The sequence below is a fragment of the Bipolaris zeicola genome (assembly GCF_000523435.1).
Source record: "Bipolaris zeicola 26-R-13 unplaced genomic scaffold scaffold_27, whole genome shotgun sequence".
Classification (NCBI taxonomy): Eukaryota; Fungi; Ascomycota; class Dothideomycetes; order Pleosporales; family Pleosporaceae; genus Bipolaris; species Bipolaris zeicola.
In genome coordinates, this window is record NW_006912076.1 from 103,174 (window position 1) to 122,637 (window position 19,464).

The window sequence follows — 19,464 nt, forward strand, 5'->3', positions numbered from 1 at the left end:
TCAGATCGCGGTGGTGCAGCAGAGGTCTAGACTACGCTCCCATCTTCATGTCAGCGCCCCCAGCACCGCCCTCGCCCGCCTCCTGTCTGCTGGCTTCCACGCCCTCCCGGCTCCCGTATGGACAGACCTCTCTAGGCCCATTCGGGGCCACATGGCATTTCCCCTTCTCGCAAATCGGCTGACTTTCTCCACACGCTCCCTGCACTGGCATAACGCTATCGTAGATCTGCCCAAGCTCCAGTTGCTCAGCCTCACCATCTGTCAAATCATTCGACTTTTGGTGCATTCCTCCCGCTAACGCCCTGTGCCAGCCACCCAGTCTCGACCGCTCCTGCTGCTGCTAATGCTGATGCTGATGTTGTGCCCGCTATCGTTGTCCCTGTCCCCCGACACACACATGCCGAACAAAACAACTACAAGTATGGTCATGTGAAGGAAAAACCATGTTTCACGGTGTTATTCCTGGCTTCGGGCACTAGCCCTTCTCTCTTTCTGCCAAGCATTAGTACGAGCCCACTAGGCCCCTTTCGGACTGCGCTCTTCGCTGCAACTGCTTGACGATTGCGCAACACTGCACGCCACAACCACGTCTACTACTCTAGATTCAGACAATGCCATTCCTGTCTACATACTACAATGCCGATCTCACAAGTACTTTTGCATCAGCTCCTTGACCCGCCCCAGATCTAGCGCCTCAATCTTGTTGCCGTTCCCGTCCATGGTCTCCGCCATACATACCGCATTGTAGATGGCCTCTTCAACGACATCTGCGCTTGCTTCAAAGAGCGCATTAATGGTCTGGTCATCCGTCATGGCCACCTGTACTTCCCGCGCCTTGTAGGGATCTACGCTTGCCTGGCCCGCTGTCACAGTCTGCACATTCAGCTCATTCGCTGTCGAAAACGCCATGAAGATGTCGCCAGACGGATTCGTGCCGTACCCGCCTACCCGAGCTAGCCCAACCGTTGCGCGCTTGGCTAGCCGTTGAAGTTGCGTTGGGTGGAGCGGTGCGTCTGTCGCAATGATAACAATGATGGACCCGTCCTTCTTATCCTTTGCCTTTTCGACCTTGAACAGCAGCTTGGACTGAGCAATCAACTCTGGATCCTCGGGATTTTCCTCCATCCTCCTCTTCTGCTCTTCGTAGATGAGCCTTCCAATTGGCGCCCCGCTGATTTTGAAATCCCACATCTTACCGTAGTTGGCTTGGACCAGCGCGGCCACGGTATAACTACGTCCTCCTTCGGCTGGAACAATACGAGAGCTCGATCCAGTACCGCCTTTGAAGTAGTGACATATCATGCCCGTTCCACCACCTGTATTTCCTTCCGGTACCGGTTCACTGCTCGCTTTGTCCATACCATCCACGATATGCTTTGGCGTCACGGCAAACTTGGCAACATCGTGCAAGAAGCCATCAAACGTTTCCGCCACGACTGGTAACAAGAACCAGTCCACCTTGCCTTCGGCGTCACAGTTTTCCCGGATAGCATACTCGTAGATTCCGTTGTATGCTGAACCAACTCCAAAACTGCCAGTAATGATGATTGGTGAGAACAACAGACCCATCTCCTCGATTAGGTGCGACCCAGTCATCTCCCCAGACCCATTGAAGCGGAAAATGCCTGCAAAGCAAGCTTTGTGAAACCAGTCTTTGCGTGGCAGGATAGTTGTTACGCCTGTGTTTATCGAATTTGCCGCTGCGTTGGGGTATGTGGGTGAGGAGTGGATAGACTCAGTGTGGACCAATACGCCAGGAATGTCTGTGAGACTATTTTTTGGACCGGGCTGGTAACGGCCCAGGTGTAGGCCTGGAAGCAGCTCGCGGATGCGCTGGCGTGGATGTGAGGAGGTAGATGGGGAAGTCATGATGATTTGTTGTGTGATTTTGAGAGATGCGTTTACAAGTGGTATAGGATATGTGTAGCGCTCAAAACAAAGACTCCACGGCTTGAGTTTGCCTTGAGGCCTCACGATATTTATACCATGAACTTCGGTCCAAAGTTACTAAAGAGAAAATTGATGACAGGTTTCTGCTTCTGTCTTTTCCAGGCATCAGTCTCATGTCCCGCTTTGCTATGTGGTGGACGGCTCGCCGTTGGGACACTATAATCCCTTGGGGGAGACGCATTAGGCAAGTGCACAGTATTCTTATCCGCCATAGTATTAGGCCTGCCGTCAGGTTATACCAATTATATCAATGATTGCCGCGAAGCAGTGCAACAACAATGTGAACTACATCCTACAGGCACCTTCTGGCAATGCTCATAGTGAGTCATCTTGGCGAGACCCCGCCCTCGTACATGACTAGCGTACATCCTCCTTCCCCTGCGCGTAATCACCGCTTCTTCACTTCTTTCGCCTATCGCACCACATCGGCTGACGAGTAAAAACATACCATAAAATTTATAGCTAAGCTTTTACTTTTCTCCGATCACCCACTGTATCGGCGGTATCTGAAATGTGCAATTTTGTCAATGCCGCGAAACTCCCGATGTGTTCACGACTCAGTTGACAGATCTGTTATCGGAATACCGGTTCCTGCATAGCGTACTTCCAACATTGCAAGCTTGACCCTCTCAAGTTCAGACTCCCATGTTGTGCCGCTTCCGACTTGTCTGACGTAGTCGGCCCGCTGTTCAAGTCAATACATAGTCTCTCCCCACTCTTGCTGGAAGATAAAGAAAAGTTTGTAGCCGGACTGCTGGCGATACCAACTTCCTCCCCATCGCCATTTGCACCAGGATGTTGTCGCATCTTCTCGTGGTTGGGCTTTTGAGCCTGGCGAAAACATCTTCAGCGAGCTATGGATTCTACGTCGGCAAGGCACTCACACAGGATGGTAGCGTTATGCTGGGTGGAACGGGTGAGGAAGTGTCGTCGCATTGGCTTCAGATCTTCCCTGCCAAGGACCACAAGGCGAACGACACCATTGTGGTCGGCGTTACGGAAGACGCAGTGATGCCGGGAAAGTTGATGAACATTTCGCAAGCACCGCATACCTTCCGCTATCTTTCCATGGAATACTCCGACTTTGAAGGGTTTCCGGCGCCTCTCACAAATGGTGGTGTTAACGAAAAGGGCGTTGCTGTACGCGATATATGGGCTCAGAACCGGGATGATCTCATTGCCATGACACCAAACCCGCAGACGGGATTGCAATACTCTGACCTGGCCCGTATTGTGCTGGAGAGAGCGAGTACTGCAAGAGAAGGCGTTGAACTTATTGGACAAATGATCGCCGACTATGGCTATGCCGACTATGGCGGTAACTCGCATCTCATCGCTGATGCAAACGAAGGCTGGGTGGTTTGGGAGATGTCAGGCGGCCAGAAACTCTGGGCGGCAGAGCGTCTTGGTGAAAACGATGTGCGCGTTCTTTACCCCGGCTATATTGAAGACTTTCCTGTGGACTTTGAAAACAACCCAGACTACATGGGTAGCCCCAACATTGTGAGTTTTGCGGTTGAGCAGGGCTGGTGGAACCCAAACAGCGCCAAGCCTTTTAACATATTCAACGCATACGCACCCCAAGAAGAGGGATACACTGCACGAGACGGCGGAGCGAAGTACATGTCACAAGCTGCGCTTGAAGATGCGACCCGCGCAATGGCTCCTGTAACGGAGAAAGACCTCATTGAGCGCGTTCGCGACTACAGAATCTCAGACGATGAAGCCGGTTACGGCCAAGTCGTGTCCCTACGTCCAAATATGGACCCTGATCTGATCCGTGTTTGGGTTGCGCCTACCGGTTCAGTAACAGCAGCTTTCAACCCATGGTGGCTGGGTGTCAAAAGCATTCCGCCAGAGTATGGACTACATCGCTACCTGTACAAGGATGCCGCAGCAACATTTCTGGATACTGACTACCAGTATCAAGAAGCCACCCAATTTGCTGGACGCATCTTCAAAAAAGTACTCTACTACACGTGCTCAGATCCCGAAAGTTATCTGCCCGTTGTGCAAAACATGCTGCACGGATTTGAGAATGCATCTTTTGCTGACATGGAATGGGTCGAAAGAGCTGCCCATACAATGGTGGAGGCCGGGCAACGGGATCACGCACTGGATCTTTTGACATTCTACTCGCATGCAAGAGCAGAGAAGGCACTGGCGCTTGGAAGGACCATGGCCGATGCCCTTGATGCATATGTGAAGCTTACGGGTCAGTTCCGCATGCCGAGTGGCGATCGAATCAATGATCCTGGGCTTGGGGCTGAGACAGTAAACTGTTTGGTAGGATGGGATCCGGTGAGTTAGACATGAGTGTAGAGATGTTTGGTACATACTGATGTTATTGTGCTAGGATCAACCAGCTGACAAGCAGAAACCTTTGAAGAAATTTCGACGATCAAAATGACTTGGACAAATGGTCCGGAGCTACCGGGACAAACAATACCCTCTCGGTACTTGAGATGCTGGAGACAATGATCGAATACAATGATACTTGAGCAGAAGGAGCAAATATATAGAGAATGTGTACTGCAGGTTCGAGCCTGTGATGTGATTGTAGACCAAGAATGACTACGGTAGCCACCCAATACTGCCATTGACGGGCCGACAGGACTCTAAGCCGAACCCATGTGTATCGATTATCCACAAGTAAACCAAGTGGACACCGCATCCATGCGACTGCCATTGTTGGCACCTGCGCAGCATGCATAGCGATTACGCGAGCCTCGATTTACCCGGTCATCACGCCACGACTTTGGCGGTAGGCGTTTTAATCGTCACCAATCTGTTAGTCCTTTCAGGCAACGTGGTTTCAGAAGGAGCGTTATCAAGCATTTGTACCATTGACTTGCATGTTGCGTCTCTATCATGCAGAAGGTAGCAGCTAAGTGCTACGAACGAGGAAAGGCTTGTACACGTCTGTCGACCAAAAAACGAGCGCATGGTAAGACTATCACGATACCAGGCATCTGTGGTAATAGGCCGACAAGATAACGGAAGCTCCGACTCTCCAGCCAAGAACGCTTGACAGCAGTATCTAACCATTGGTTGATGCTTAACACTGGACTAGCTCGAGAGCCAACCTTTGGTGCCAGCAGCAAGCCACCATTTTGGACCCTTACCCATTACCTACAGGCTGCAGGAACCACTCGTGTATGTGGATGCAAGGATTACATACTGGTTAGCCTGAACATTCTATTCGCTGGTTGGGCTACTTAGATCGGTTTACCGTCTTTCGCTTGGACGCCGCACGGGACTACTGCAAGGCCGGGACACGGGCTAGAAGGCAGAAAAAAAATCGAACGTTGGATCCTTCCAAAGCACAAACTATCGAGCGGCTGAGGGTTACGCAAGTATCAGGCAGAGGATTCACTCGGTGTCTGTGACATGAGTGTTTTTCCTTTTCTGTTAGGTGATGGACCTTGTGCGTTTAGAGGATTTGGAGGAAGAGCGTCTGACTCCACAGCGCGTTGATACATGGCCTAGAAGAGGCATTTTCTCTTCCCTTCTTTCAAAGACATGTCAGAATGGCTATGACGGTGTTGTTATCGAGGCCCCCAGTACACGCTCTGGGAAACTCTTCGCCCATCTGACGCATCTTATTGATGCTGAAGTAATACGGCAACTGTATTTTGCAGCTAAAAAAAACCGATACCACAGTATGCTCTGGGTTTACCCCTCGCGAGCGAGCCATCTATCCTACTGACCGCAACTTTTGATAAGTAAAAGACACGGGAGAGGGAGAAAGGACTTGTGATGTCAGCACGGTGTAAAGTTATCGGCCCCATACAGTAAGATTCTTATTCGGCCTAGCAACCGGCTTTTTCGGAGCAAAGCATGTCGCTTCCTTCCATACAAAAAAACAGAATTCATGTTTCCGGGTTCCTTCGGTATCCCGGGCGAGTGTGATAACGACGATCGGTTATTGGATCGTGATGTGGCGGGTCGAGATACCCGTCCCAAAGCTTATTTTACCACGGCGTGTAAGCGGGATGACACGGGGTGTCCTAGTTGAACCAACAGCAAAAACGTGCCAGTTACACTTTGAGATCCGGCAGATACGTGAGCGCAGCTTTTCTTTCTTTTTTATATTTAGAAACACAGTGAGTGAGAGGGGAACGAATGTGTTGTACACTTTTCCTTCTAATTGTACTATGCTGAAAAAAAAGTTCATGCAGGAATCCTTCTTTTTCGTTGGTTGTCAAAGACATACATGTCTCGCTTTACCTAGTAGTCAGCCGCATCGCACTATTGAACTCTAGCGTCATCATCTTCCCATTTCGATAGAGAGAGAGAGCGTGCGAGAGAGACGGAGAGCCGACGACATCCGATCAGGGATGTAGGCCGGTTTGTACGCATGTACCGTGCCGTTAGGGTAAGCTATTCTTGCGTCCACCCGCGAGCTTTTTCCACCACTACGCTGGAGAGGATTACAGGTGCATGGAAGGATCACTCGGATGGGAGCGACTGTGTACCATAGACGGGAAGGCCAAGTGCTGATGCGTACGTGCGTACGTGCGTGCGTGCATGTGCCGAGCATTGAGGCGAATATCTGTACGTGTGTACGTACTTGGATGAGAAAGGGAAAAGGGAAGGGAAAGGCTGGTCAGAAGAGTTAGCTGAGAAAAAAAAATGTATAAAGTATAGAGAAGTATGCATGCTCTTTCTTTCTTCCTTGAACAATAACCAACCCAATCTACCACTTCATCCCCAAATCCCCCTCCAGGAAACTTGATAACCAAGAATCTTTGGAAGAAAAAACAACAAACAAAGATATACTACTTTTAATTCAATCTTAACCACTACATCCTTTTCCACCTCACCAAAAAACAAAAACAAAATGCACGCCTTCACCCTCGTAGTCGCTACCCTGAGCCTCGCCTCTGCATCCCCCATCTCGCACCTCTTCTTCGCCCATTCCTCCGCCCCCCGCGACATCGTCGCCTCCGTAGACCGCTACGCCGGCGCCAGCTGCACGGGCAAAATCTGCAACATAGCCGGATCTGGGGATCTGGTATCTGGCTGCAACGCCATTACCGATGATTGCGTTGCGAGTCTCAAGTTGAACTATGCTAACAATGGGTGTTCTGGTACGTATTCTCCCTCTCCCTCTCCTTTTCCCTTTTTCCCTTCTCTTCATTTTTTTTTCTTTTGTTGTTATTTCTGGGAGGGAGTTGGGGTGGAGTGTGAAAGAGAGATAAGGAATTGCTAATGTTTTTTATGTGTGTAGTCAAGGTTTTTGCGGATGACAAGTGTAAGCACGAGGCTGGGGCCGTGGGGTTGCAGACGGCGGGCGTGTGCAGTGCGCTTGCTGATAGTACGCCGTTTAAGAGTATTTATGTTACGTGCTAGGTGGGCTGAGAGAGAGAGAGAGAGAGAGAAAAGGGATGATATGACGAAGAGATGCATGAGGATATGAGAAAAAAAAGGTGACACAGTGATGATTATGAAGATATAGAATAATGTCTAGCCACGCTCATTAATTTGTAAACATTTGATATGAAGAAAGGGAGTTTAAAATTTCATCTTCTCGCTCTTCTTTTCGTTCCCATGTATTGTGACTGCCTTTGCAGCTGATATGTCTACATACTTTACACAACATCGGCGAAAGAAACAAGAAAACACGCTCTTTTGAATGGGTATCATAACCAACCTATTGGTATTATAACTCAACTAGCCATCTATTTTGCCGGACTAGCAACTCTATCCACCGGACTCGCCGTCCGGGCTGTGCCTACACCAGAAGCCAGCAATTCTAATCTTGAGGCTTGGACACGGTGTTTCTTCATAACATCGACCCATTCCTCGTCTGCCTCGCTCTCTTTTACACTCTCGTCTAGCTCTGCGCGTAAATCTTCTTCGAGTAGCGCAATCATTACACTAAAGTCTGCACCGAGTCTACCCAGCGAGCCAGCGCAGTATAGGACCTGTGTGAGAAGCGAGTCTCTTGCTGAGCGATCTTGTACATTGGGCAGATAGTCGCGCAGTGTGTCGAAGAGCATTTCTACGAGGTGCAAAGGAAAAGTAGCGAGTGCAGAAGGGATGGGCTGAAGAGGATCAGACGAGTCGACGGGCTTGACAGCCGGGGCTGCAGCGTCTTCTGATCCTGGTGCAGGGAGAGCTGAAGGAAAGATGCTTTTGTACATGGATATTATGGCGAAGCTTTGTTCGCGGAACACTTCGAGGTACTTTTTCAAGTACTTTTCCGTTTGTTGGCCAGCGGCCCAACCATTGTCGGCGACTTTTGTGGTCTTACTCGTGCGCTTCGAAGTTTCCTGATCTGCGAGGTCGCGGAGAGGGGATAGGGCTTCGAGCATGGACTCGAGGCAGACTAGCCTGCACACAAGGAAGAGCGCGCCCAAAGTGCCTTCACCACTACCAATGGCGGCCTGTTTGGTGGACCATGATTCATCCAGCTCGGGCGCAACACGGCGGAGCCAGCCAATGGTTCGCATTGCACCTGCCAACTTGATTCCCTGGGCCTGGAGAGCTGTGATAAGGTTGGTGGTCATGGTCTTCATCTCCTGCTCGGCTTGAGCTGTGAGCGAGGAGACCAGAGGCGAGTTGGGGTAGAGAGTATGCAGGCGCTTGACGTGGGCATGAAGATCAAGGGCTGAGGCATAATTTGCATTTGCGGTGGCCGTGGATGAGGTCGCTTGTGCGGCGGCCGTCGACGAGGCTATGGCAGACGAGAGGAGGGTCGGGAGGTCGAGGACATCGGAGACGCGGTCAATGTTGCGCGAAAGCAGCATGGCTTTTCTCCGCCTGTCTAGAATGGCATTGTCGGCACCTCTACTGTATTTGTCGGAGAAGCGTTGTGCTGCTGTTTCGAGCGCGGGCAGCTCGGCGTGGACGGTTGCTGCATCGTGTCCAATGTGCGGGAGAGTGGTGCGCAGATGCAGCAGGTGGTCGGCCGAGGCGATGATTGGCTTGTGAGACTTTTTGGAGAGGGCCTGAATGGAGCGCAGTATTGATTGCGAGCTTTGGGCTAGCGATTGTTGCTCCGATGAGGTGAGGGCTGGTAGCGGGAGGGTGGTTAGGCGGGAGAGGTAGGCATTTGTGGCAGCGTCGTTGGGGACAGGGTGGGCATCGAGGTAGGGAACGAGGAGGTCGTAGAGGGCGTCAGCCATGGTGTATATGGGTGGTCATGTGTGTGTATGTGTGTGGGAGTGTAGTGTAGTATGTACGTATGTACATGTACGGTATAGAGTAGATGTGGACCCCTGCAGGCATCGACGCTTCACATGCGAGAAAGGCCCCGCCCAAGAAAGTATCCCAGCACCTTCATTCATCTCGCCCTGTCCAGCGCCGCCAGCTTCTTCGCACCCCGGGGCAGCGCACTCCCAGCCGCACACACCGGCCCCCGCCCATCGACTCCCCAAATGCAAAGCGCCCAGCATGTCGCCTTCTGCGTCGAGGACACGGTCGGGCTCATCGACGACAAATACAGCGTCGGCATCATAGAGCGCTCCTTTGGCGACGTCGACTCGCACGAGCCCCGCCCCCAGCGCGACTATCCCGACGACATCGAGTGCCATGGCGACATTCCCAAAGACCAATTCGCAAAGTTTATCAAGGACGGCATCCCCCCGCGCGGCACCGTCCTCGTCTCGTGGCAGACGCAGTACAAGACAGAACTCATCCCAGAGGCCAGGTTGCAGCTGCTCGACCGCGCCCTCTATGTGGGCGATGTCGTAAAGCGCAAGGCTGAGGACTACATGAGCGGCACCGTCATCGGCACCCAGGCTGTCTGCACTCTGTTCCCCGCCACTCTCTTCAACGGCGGGCACATTACCCAGGCCATTACTGACGACCACTCGGTGCGTAACGTGGCCGCTGACGAGCTCATCAACGTCCACGAGTTCGTCGAGGGAGCCCTTGTCGTCTATGGTGACTGGGTTGGCCGCGTGGAAAATGTCTACGACGAGGTTGCTATCAAGCTCGCAAACAACTCAGTCGTCGTCGTTGAGGACCCCTCGGAGCTGACTCAAGACGACACCACCATAGACCGCCTCAGCGTCGGAGACACATGCAAAACAAAAAAGGGAAATCTGCGGAGGGGCCGCTGGCGCTTTGGCGCATACGACCCCAGTGTGCCCCCCATCGGCATGGTAGTCGAGACACGAGCAACTGAAATCGACGTGCAATGGCTTACAAGGAGCATTGGCTCCCGCAATCGTGCTTTCGCCGCGGAGGAGCCGCCAGTCACACTTGGCCGCGACGAGTTTGAGAGCCCCACCTTCTACAAGTACGACGCATCAGGCGGCACCGCCACAACACTTCCTCTGTCTGAGAATGGTGTCGATAAGTCATATCATGTTGCTGATGTGGCCGTGGGAGATCGTGTCCGCTTCAAGGATGTTGCGGGCGCTGCTGTCAAGTACGACGGCACCCACACTCTGCCCGACGGACATGCACAAGGCAAGGTCACGCGCATACCCCGGACTGACTCTTTGGGCTACGACCTCAACGTCTTTCTCGTTACGCAAACCCATAGCCAAGTCACCGTGCAATGGCAGGACCTTTCAATAACACACGACCTCAGCTCCGCCCTACTGCCCGACCCCAACGTCGAAGATGACGACGAGGTATGGCCGGGAGAGCTCATCTTCTCAAAAGAAAACCGCAAAGACAACGATGAAGAAGAATCAGAGACCAAGAGGCCCGCAAAAGTAGGCATTGTCCAGACTGTCAAGGGCCGAGATCGGATAGCAACTGTGCGGTGGTTCAAAAACGCTTTCGTAGAGTTCTTTGGCAATGACCTGCTCCCGCCATGCACTACAGGCGAGCTCAGTGATGCCATTGAAGATGTTAGTCTGTACGACATTTACTCGCTGCAAGCACTTACACGACGCCGTGGCGATTTCGTCATTCTAAATCCAGACAACGTTGAAGCTATACAGTCTACGACCAACATTACCGGCCCCAATTGGTTTGGCGAGGTCATTGATCTAGGCTTGGACGGTAAGCTGACTGTTCGTCTTGGTGCCGCGAAGCCTGTAGTTGATGTCAAGGTCCCCTATGAGTGCGTCCACCTTGCCTACAGCAGTGATATGGCCGATGATTTTGTCAACAACCTTGGGGAACTGGACGGCGACTCTATTGAAGACTCGGACGAAGATTTTGATTCCGATGACTTCGATTCTGCCTCTTTTAATGAAATGTGGATTGAGTATGAAGGCATGGAGGGCGAGCCACCCGTCGGAGATGAGAGCGACTGGTCAACCGAAGAGGAAGATGACGACCCTGATGACGACGATAACGATGACGAGTCAATGCCAGATCTAATTGACACCACAAAGGAAGATGTCGATACCACCAAGACTACCCCTGAGATCAAGTCACCTCCGACAAAAGAAGAGAAACCTGATTCACAGCCAGAGCCAGAGGTCGACGACACGCACATGGAGCACGGAAACACCGAGTCATCCGATGCAGGACCGGCATCCTTTGTCATCCTAGATACGCCCCCACCATCGTCACATCGCTATGTTGGCATGTCCTCGACATCGTCGTCCGCTTTCATGCGCCGTATTGCAAAAGAGCATAAGATCCTTCGCAGCTCATTACCGCCTGGTATCTACGTCCGCACCTGGGAGTCCCGCCTCGATCTTCTGCGCGTGCTCATGATTGGCCCCATCGACACGCCTTATGAATTTGCTCCGTTCGTCATCGATTTTCACCTCGGTTCATCGTACCCACAACAAGCACCTGATGCCTATTTCCACAGCTGGACCAACGGCAACGGCGCAGTCAATCCCAATCTGTACGAAGATGGAAAGATTTGTTTGAGTTTACTAGGAACATGGCACACAGATGAGCGAAACGAGAGCTGGAGTCCTGCAAAGAGCACGCTGCTTCAAGTCCTGGTTTCGCTCATGGGTCTGGTGCTGGTAAAGGAGCCGTACTACAATGAAGCGGGATACGACGTACATCGTTCGGCACCAGAGACCAAGCTCAGCAGCGCCTTGTACACGGAGCGAGCCTACTTTCGCGCAAGGGCTTTCATACATCATGCACTCACTCACGACGTTGAGCCTTTCAAGCAGGAGCTAGAGTATTTGTACCTAAGTCAAGAAGAAGACGCACCGAAGCTACTTGACAAAGCAATCGCTGCCGCTAAGGACATTGTCGAGCGCAGTACTGACGCGAACGAAGAGGGGGAGCGTGATGGTCTGCGCAAGATCAGTTTGGGTGCTCTAGTCATGCTCAAGCGCCAGATTGAGAAACTCGAGGATCTGAGCAAGCCAAAGGCGTGAGTTTTTGGGAAGAAGGAGAGCAGAGAGCAGTGGAGTATTTGTCGTGTAGCTGAGCTTCTGATGTGGTGTAAGAAAAATGAATAGCATCTATGGTATACCCCCTCCCGCGGCGCTGAGTCAAGCACTTGAGTTAAAGAGAAGTAAAGAGGAGAAGAAAAAAATATAAAACATCTTTTCAATAGGTGCAGTGTATTGTAAAGGAGTTAAGGTGAAGTCAAGTGAGAGCAGGGCAGCCCCTGCTCCGAAGGTAGATTCAGCGGCTACAATTACAATATTTTTTAGTCTCCAAGAGACATATGTACTTGGTATCCAGACCCTCTCTTTTCTCGATTTTCATATACATAGCCATGACTCTTGATGCGTTCATTCGCCATGATATTCCCACCATCTAAACCCCCCTTATCTTCTATCCACTGTATGCTCCAAGCCAGCAGCCCATTAGCCTCACCCGGACTCCAACATATCAGCGTAAAGATTCAATGCATTGCCAATCACATCCACAATGGCCCATGTCTCGGACCCCCTAAATATCATCGCCCACACCCTCAGCACCCCTGCACTAAGCTGGCGCATATAATGCGGAGAGTCAGCTGGGACATCTGGTTGAAGCGCAAACTCCGTTTCATCAAGCATACTCTTCACAATAGCCACGATTCTTTTCTCATCTTCTGTTAATAGTGGATCTGGATTGGGCGTTGCAAGAGCTTCGAGCCATTTACTCATTAGATATGCGCATTCAAGCGTACATAGCGAGTGCTGGATGCTCCAGATGAAAGATTGCGTTTTGGCAACGAGGCGGTAGCCAATCTTGATAGGGATAGATAAGGCTTGGGCGGAATGTAAGACTGCTCTTATGATTTTCGGGGATCGACGTATCGCGGGTCCTGCGCGGAACGCGTTGGCGATTAGCACGGGATCTCGTGTTTCGAGAGCGCGACCTGCGGTGTCGACGTAGAGGCGGATGTAGGCGAGGCGGAGGAGGGCAGTCGAGTTAAATGCCACCGGCCCGTTGTGATTCATGGGGTCGAGAGAGGATTCGGGGTTTTTGCGCCAGCCGATTTGCCAGTTTCGTAGGGCGTTTTCAAGGGACGTTACATCTTCTGTGCTGAGGTCTCCGGAGCCTTCGAAGCGGCAGCGGGCTACTTGGCGGAGGAAAAAGATGTGTTGGATCAAGGCGTGAATGAGGGCGTAGTTGCCTGAGGATGAGTTGAATTCTGTGACGTCTCGGCCTTGCTTTGTGAACAGTCGCTTCAAGGCGTCTTGAAATAGCACTTCCGGGATTTCTTTCTTGCGAGCCTCTCGCCACGAGGCTTCAGTGGATGCTCTGAACTCGGCTTCGTTGCAGGGCAACGTAAGCTTGACTTCGCTTGTTAGCATAAATGGTGGAATGTTATAGACGATGCAGTGGAGATTAGAAAAGCCGTAGACTATAAACTTTGTTCGCTTGACAGTTTCTCGGCGGATCCAGTCTGCCCAAGATATGTTACTGCGGAGTGGTTCAATCTCGAGCCCGTCATCTCGGATGAGTGTTGCCAAGATACTCTGGATGGCGAGCGCTTCTCTTAGAATCTCTTTGTGCTTAGCCCAAGTAGATAAAGCCATCAGCAGGAAGAGGGCCTGGGCCGTTTGCATGAGATCCTCCCCTGGAACAGTCATGTCATCGGATGGTAGGCCGAGTGGCCCAGTGGTAGAACCCTTTCGCTGGGGACTTCGCGAGCACGACTCATTCTCGTAATTATTTGGCGATGTACAGTTTGACGGCGAATGGTACTGGAGCTTCACTAGGCGTGCATCGCGCCTCCTGATTCGCTCTGTCGCAATCGATTTACTGATGTTGAACAACTGTACCCCCTTTTCGCCTTCAAATGTATACTGCGTTCCAACTGCAGCTAGTGCCAACAGCAGCTCAACCGAACAAGTATCCACAGACATGGTTGGTATATGGAGCAACGGCATGTGTTCGTGGAAGCCGTTGATATAAGCTGCAATATACCTGCACAAGGCTAACCGAGTTGGGAGGACAAAGTCGGTAGGTATGACAGAGGAGAACTCGGTAAGCATCTCGAGAATTCTTTGCCGATCTCCATGTGATATTTCGGAAATTGGCCTGCTGCGTGTGGGCGGCTCTGGTATTACAGGCTCCTCTGGTTGCAGGGATGGAAATCGTGACCCAAAGCGCGAGAGCGAAGGAGGCTCATCAGAGTGAACCTGTCGCCAACCAGTCACCGGCGCAGTTGTTCTGCTAGGATCGGACATCATTTGTTGGTCATAGCTAAGCGAGTCGGGTGAGAAGAATGGTATGGGTTGTTCAGTGTTGATCAGTGACGAAAAGTGGTACGAGTCCAGCGGCTCACTATCTAGGAACACGGCGAGACTGTCTAGCGAATTTGATATTGCAGATCCGTAGAAGCTATTGGCATGTTCAGTCTGAACAGTTGTGTGTTGGTTTTCCACTGTCGTAGCAATCGTCTCAGGCTGCGAGGGCAGAGGTGTTGGCATTGCGTGAGCAGCTCGGTCCACCATATTGCCATGGAGCGCCTGGTACTCTGCAGCCATTGACAGCGCGGTCAGAGAGTATCCGCTATGTAGGCCAAACGTCATGGATGCATGCGATCTCGAAGGTTGGTGCATGGACTGCACATCCACAACAGCTGGCGAGGGCATCATGCTGGGTATCTCCGGAACTGGACGACCAGCATCGAAGCTCGACCGAAGTCGTTTGTTGGGGCGCGTCTCTGCAGGTGTGTAGACGCTCTCAGCCGGAGATTGCACATGATTTTGCTGGTTGTCTTGGCCCTTGCGATGCGTGAGGCGCTCATGGCGAACAAGCAGATCACTTTGATCCAGAATAAGCCATACGAATGTGTAAAGAGAATATCTCATACCTTCTCGTGAATGAATAGCTGCATTCTGAGCAGCTAAAAGGTTTCACGCCGCTATCTCGAAGCAAGTGAGCGAAAGTACACGATCCGAATCAAGCGACTTACGAATGCGCTCATGTCGTTGCAAATGCTCGAGCCTAGCAAAGGCACGCTGACAGTGTGGGCACTGAAAACGTTTCTCTTTTTTGCCAGGCTGGGCTTGGGTCATTTGCGCTTCGCCAGGGGCAGCTTCCATGGAGAGCCTATGGGAAGTTCGGCGGTCCACACGGGATCAGTCGCGATTGGTTCAGTTGATGGCACCGAGGTATTGGAGTATCCTCAAGGCACTGTATGGCATTTGGAGACTGTGGGAGAATGTATGACACGGTCGGATACGGAGTGCAGCAGTGTGGGGAAAAGAGACGGAGCGCGGAGATCAACCAGCTGACATGCGGGGTGCAGAGGAAGCCGGCAAAGCCACCAATCAATTTCGCCACGCAGCGGCGCCCGATTGAGTTCACCTATCACGGCACCAGAAGATTGAGGGTATGGTAAGAGGCTCATATTGCGATAGTAAAGTGTCTGGCTGGTGGTGATGATGACGATGACGATGACGATGAATGTTGGTTGCAAGCAGTGTTTGCAGCTCGGATACGTACGTGGGGTCGTATCGCTACTAACCACCCAGTAAGATACAGTGGAAGACAACCCATCCTACATCACCCCCATAAATTTAAAGCTGCCGCTCAGGCCCTGGCGCTTCTGTTGCCCAACTCTCGCGGCATCTCGCCCTTTTCGGCCATCTCATTCAGAACCTTTTCGGCCGTCTTCATTGCGTCCACACCAGCTGGCACGCCACAGTATGTCGTCGCGTGGATAATGGCCTCGCGGATTTCGAGCTCAGAGAGTCCGTTGTTCCGGGCTCCTCGGACGTGGACAGCCAGCTCAGGCGCACGATTGAGCGCCATGAGCATGCCGATGTTGATCAAACTCCTCTGCTTCTTGTCGAGACCGGGACGTGTCCACGCGTAGCCCCAGCACATTTCAGTGACGAGCTCCTGTCCGGCTCTCGAAAACTCCGTCGAGCCATTTTCCAACGCACGGTTGACGTACTCGTCACCCACGACGCTTCGTCTCACCTTGAGACCTTCTTCAAATAGCTGCTTGTGTAGCTCATCGTACTTGGGGTCGGTCGACATGGTCGATGCACGGTAGGGACGGTGGTGATGGCTCAGTCAGGTAGGTGTTGCACGACCTGCCCGTTTCTGTAATGACTTTTGAAAGCAAGAGGTGTTTTTTTCTCTGGAGAGTTACAACGGTGCAATGAGAAATAGGTCAGCAGGATTGCGAAAGTTTTTCAGAGAGTTCAATTGACAGCGGACTCGGGCTATTACCCCACCCATGCTTCCCCAACTTCCCCAACTTCCCCAACCCCGTACTGTGGAAAATCATGACCAGCCACAGAAGAGCCATGCACCCTAACTTTGTTCTTCTATTGAACATCATATGTCATACACACTATGGGGCTTTCTTACAAACAACTTGCCGCTCATGTCCCGTTCGACTTAGCTTGCCAGTCTTCCTGCCCGCCGAGATAGCGATAGACTACACGAGAATCCAAATCTCTACAACGTGGGTCGTTGGCAGCTCCATCATACGTTTTTAGTCCAACCTCACCAAGTACATTCTGAGAACCCACTCTCTTTGCCATGTCCACCGCAAGTCCAAAGTCTTTGTGCATCAGCTGTACCTTGAAGCCTTGCTTCCACCCTCCCGAAGATGGCGCTTCTGGGTAGACATGGGGAACAGGACAGAATTTGTCGCATATAGTGTTTTGAGCTGTACCTGCAGCATACACCTTGGCCAGCGTACGAGGGTCCAACCCACTACGCATGCCCATATCAAACGCTTCGGAGCAGGCTATTGCAATTATGCCAGAAAGGTAGTTGTTTGATAGCTTTGCTGCGAGACCAAGAGATGGTCCACCACAAGGTATCACTTGTTCACCCATAAGACCCAGCAAATAAGTGAGACGCCCCATGTTTGCATCCTCCTCTCCGCAGCCTAGGAAGAAAGCGATTGTGCCTTTGATTGCGCCCACCACACCGCCACTAACTGGAGCATCATAGAACGCTGCCGAAGGGAAATGATTCGTAACATGTTCTTTCACTGCCAGACTTGTTGCTGTATCAATTGTCGAGCAATCGAGAAGTAGCTTGTTCGAGACATTCGTACTACACACGCCATTGTCGGGGTCGAGATATACAGATCGTATATGCGCACCCTCGGGTACCATTGTGATAATTGTGTCCTGCTTATCGATTAGTGACGGTTGCACGCGTTCTAGGCTCAGCATACGGCTTGTTGTGCGACATCCTTAGCGTTCTTTCCCTTCAACACTCTATTGGGAAACTCGGCACAAATGTCGTCTACCGCTTGTTCGACAACATCATAGACCCATATACGCGAATCTTCTGGCAGCTTCTTAGCCAGGTGGGACAACATCGGTGCTCCCATAGCACCCAGTCCAATGAAGCCGAGCTTGTTGAAATCGTATGGTTGCGGCATTTTGTTCGCGTACGGTAGGAATTGCAGGAGGGCTGGGTGTCAAATTCGATCAGTCATAAATTTCTGGCACTTATATCGCGTTAGATAACGAAGCTTGGTGTAATGATGAGGATTTGCTGGGAACCCAACACAATACGTACGCCCACCTACCTAACTCGTAGTGGCTGGCTCGCAATTAACAAGGTGGGGCACAGTTCTCCAACATTCTGTTTCAATCAGCTTCCCCAACATCATTATACGCAAACCCTGACGCACACACCACCACTTGTGGAACAGATGAGATGAAGGAATGATCACCTGTGCGATATTTGTCCGTGTTTCTGTTCACATAAGGCCGTGTTGTGTCCTGTTGTTTTCTACCAGACAACAACGAAAAAGCAATACTCATAATAAGAGCACAAGATTCCGATACGTCGGCAAGCTAATTAAACTGGCTCTTTAATTCCTGGGAGAATATGATTGTTGACAACACATATCACAGCTTTCAGCTTGAATCGACAGCTGTCGTTTCAGTTCATGCTCTATCGTGTGGCCATTTTGCACTCCCAGAATACCAGTTTGTGGATCATGTTACGCCCGACGCTCGTCGAACTGTTCCTTCGTTAGCATTCCTGATTCAGCATGTGAATCAATATACCGGAAAACGAACACGACTCATCTTCGATCTAGGCTTGAGAAGAGACGTGAAGCGCTATCCGCTGCCGATACAGAAACATATCGACACCAGGCAGCCAATGAGCACTGATCCGGACGTCACCAAGAGCCTCGCGAAGGGCGGACTTACACCAAAGGACATTGACTATGTAATTTACTCACATGTAAGTACAGATTAATAGAGTTACGCTGGTGGACAACGAGTAACTTACTTGTGTCAGGTACATTGGGACCATGTCGGAGAGCCTCGAGACTTTCCAGATTCAACTTTCGTCGTCGGACATGGCGCAGTCACTCTGCTCAGCGGCGCTTCTTCTTCACTCCGAGGCGGCCATTCCTTCTTCGAAAGCGACCTCTTGCCGAAGGGTCGGACCGTGGAACTACCCGAACCCATCGTGCATGGATTGAAGAAGCACGATTCGGGCACAATCTATGGGGAGATCAATCTCCATGGGTCATGGCAAAGTCAAGACTGTCTCCCGGAAGTTCTAGACCTTTTCAACGACGGGTCCCTTCTAATCGTAAACGCACCTGGACATCTCCTCGGACATATCAATATTTTGGCAAGGACTTCTACGAGCCACCGGATCTACATGGGCGGGGATGCCTGTCACGATAGGAGAATACTGACCGGTGAAAAGAAGATTGGCGAATGGAACGATGCACATGGCCAAGTCTGCTGCATACATGCCGATCGGAAGCAAGCCGAGGAAACTATCGAAAGAATTCGGATTTTGGAGAAGGAAGGGGTTGAGATAATCTTTGCCCACGACACTGAGTGGGAAAATGATCCGGCGAACACGACTAGATTCTTTGGTGTAGTGTGAATACTTTATGCAAGTAATATTATACCATGCACAACTTTTATCCCATTGCAACTTCAATCAAAGGGTCCGAAACTCTATCGTTCCAGCAATCAGGAATCCATCGGGCAATCTGCGATCTTTGGCGCGCATGCGTTCCGAACGAGCAAATCGCAAGTGTTACCGAACCCTGTCGTCTTTTCCCCACATTTGAGAGTTGGGGAAATGTGGGGCGAGCCAGTACTTGGCTGAGCCGCGGGTTCCGCCTCCTTTTGGAAAATAGGGACAATCTTTTGTAGATCGATGGTTGCCCGTTTCCGTATTCTTGTCCCAAAATGGATTACAGGGGGGTTTGCTCATCCCATC

At 51.3% G+C, this 19,464-nt stretch overlaps 9 protein-coding genes across 9 annotated transcripts; 4 read left to right on the forward strand and 5 right to left on the reverse strand.

The window, feature by feature from the left end:
- Nucleotides 1–645: 645 nt before the first annotated feature.
- COCCADRAFT_2681 (uncharacterized protein) lies at nucleotides 646–1,869 on the reverse strand (the record flags this gene model as incomplete). Its single annotated transcript, XM_007711261.1, has 1 exon — nucleotides 646–1,869. The coding sequence occupies one exon, from the start codon at nucleotides 1,867–1,869 to the stop codon at nucleotides 646–648; it is 1,224 nt and encodes a 407-aa protein (XP_007709451.1).
- Nucleotides 1,870–2,745: 876 nt separating this feature from the next.
- On the forward strand, nucleotides 2,746–4,360 carry COCCADRAFT_2682 (uncharacterized protein; the record flags this gene model as incomplete). The annotated part of the gene is made up of 2 exons (XM_007711262.1): nucleotides 2,746–4,251; nucleotides 4,307–4,360. 2 exons carry the CDS (start codon nucleotides 2,746–2,748, stop codon nucleotides 4,358–4,360), a joined length of 1,560 nt encoding a protein of 519 aa, XP_007709452.1.
- Nucleotides 4,361–6,793: 2,433 nt separating this feature from the next.
- Nucleotides 6,794–7,305, forward strand: COCCADRAFT_34375 (uncharacterized protein; the record flags this gene model as incomplete). Its single annotated transcript, XM_007711289.1, has 2 exons — nucleotides 6,794–7,043; nucleotides 7,184–7,305. The coding sequence occupies 2 exons, from the start codon at nucleotides 6,794–6,796 to the stop codon at nucleotides 7,303–7,305; spliced, it is 372 nt and encodes a 123-aa protein (XP_007709479.1).
- Nucleotides 7,306–7,634: 329 nt separating this feature from the next.
- COCCADRAFT_88715 (uncharacterized protein) lies at nucleotides 7,635–9,083 on the reverse strand (the record flags this gene model as incomplete). The annotated part of the gene is made up of 1 exon (XM_007711311.1): nucleotides 7,635–9,083. The coding sequence occupies one exon, from the start codon at nucleotides 9,081–9,083 to the stop codon at nucleotides 7,635–7,637; it is 1,449 nt and encodes a 482-aa protein (XP_007709501.1).
- Nucleotides 9,082–12,212, forward strand: COCCADRAFT_88837 (uncharacterized protein; the record flags this gene model as incomplete). Its single annotated transcript, XM_007711312.1, has 2 exons — nucleotides 9,082–9,104; nucleotides 9,260–12,212. The coding sequence occupies 2 exons, from the start codon at nucleotides 9,082–9,084 to the stop codon at nucleotides 12,210–12,212; spliced, it is 2,976 nt and encodes a 991-aa protein (XP_007709502.1).
- A 444-nt stretch (nucleotides 12,213–12,656) lies between these two features.
- Nucleotides 12,657–15,095, reverse strand: COCCADRAFT_2686 (uncharacterized protein; the record flags this gene model as incomplete). Its single annotated transcript, XM_007711263.1, has 1 exon — nucleotides 12,657–15,095. The coding sequence occupies one exon, from the start codon at nucleotides 15,093–15,095 to the stop codon at nucleotides 12,657–12,659; it is 2,439 nt and encodes an 812-aa protein (XP_007709453.1).
- Nucleotides 15,096–15,819: 724 nt separating this feature from the next.
- COCCADRAFT_88717 (uncharacterized protein) lies at nucleotides 15,820–16,272 on the reverse strand (the record flags this gene model as incomplete). The annotated part of the gene is made up of 1 exon (XM_007711313.1): nucleotides 15,820–16,272. The coding sequence occupies one exon, from the start codon at nucleotides 16,270–16,272 to the stop codon at nucleotides 15,820–15,822; it is 453 nt and encodes a 150-aa protein (XP_007709503.1).
- A 350-nt stretch (nucleotides 16,273–16,622) lies between these two features.
- Nucleotides 16,623–17,641, reverse strand: COCCADRAFT_23970 (uncharacterized protein; the record flags this gene model as incomplete). Its single annotated transcript, XM_007711273.1, has 2 exons — nucleotides 16,623–17,384; nucleotides 17,432–17,641. The coding sequence occupies 2 exons, from the start codon at nucleotides 17,639–17,641 to the stop codon at nucleotides 16,623–16,625; spliced, it is 972 nt and encodes a 323-aa protein (XP_007709463.1).
- Nucleotides 17,642–18,096: 455 nt separating this feature from the next.
- COCCADRAFT_88830 (uncharacterized protein) lies at nucleotides 18,097–19,122 on the forward strand (the record flags this gene model as incomplete). The annotated part of the gene is made up of 3 exons (XM_007711314.1): nucleotides 18,097–18,459; nucleotides 18,517–18,690; nucleotides 18,736–19,122. The coding sequence occupies 3 exons, from the start codon at nucleotides 18,097–18,099 to the stop codon at nucleotides 19,120–19,122; spliced, it is 924 nt and encodes a 307-aa protein (XP_007709504.1).
- Nucleotides 19,123–19,464: the final 342 nt, after the last annotated feature.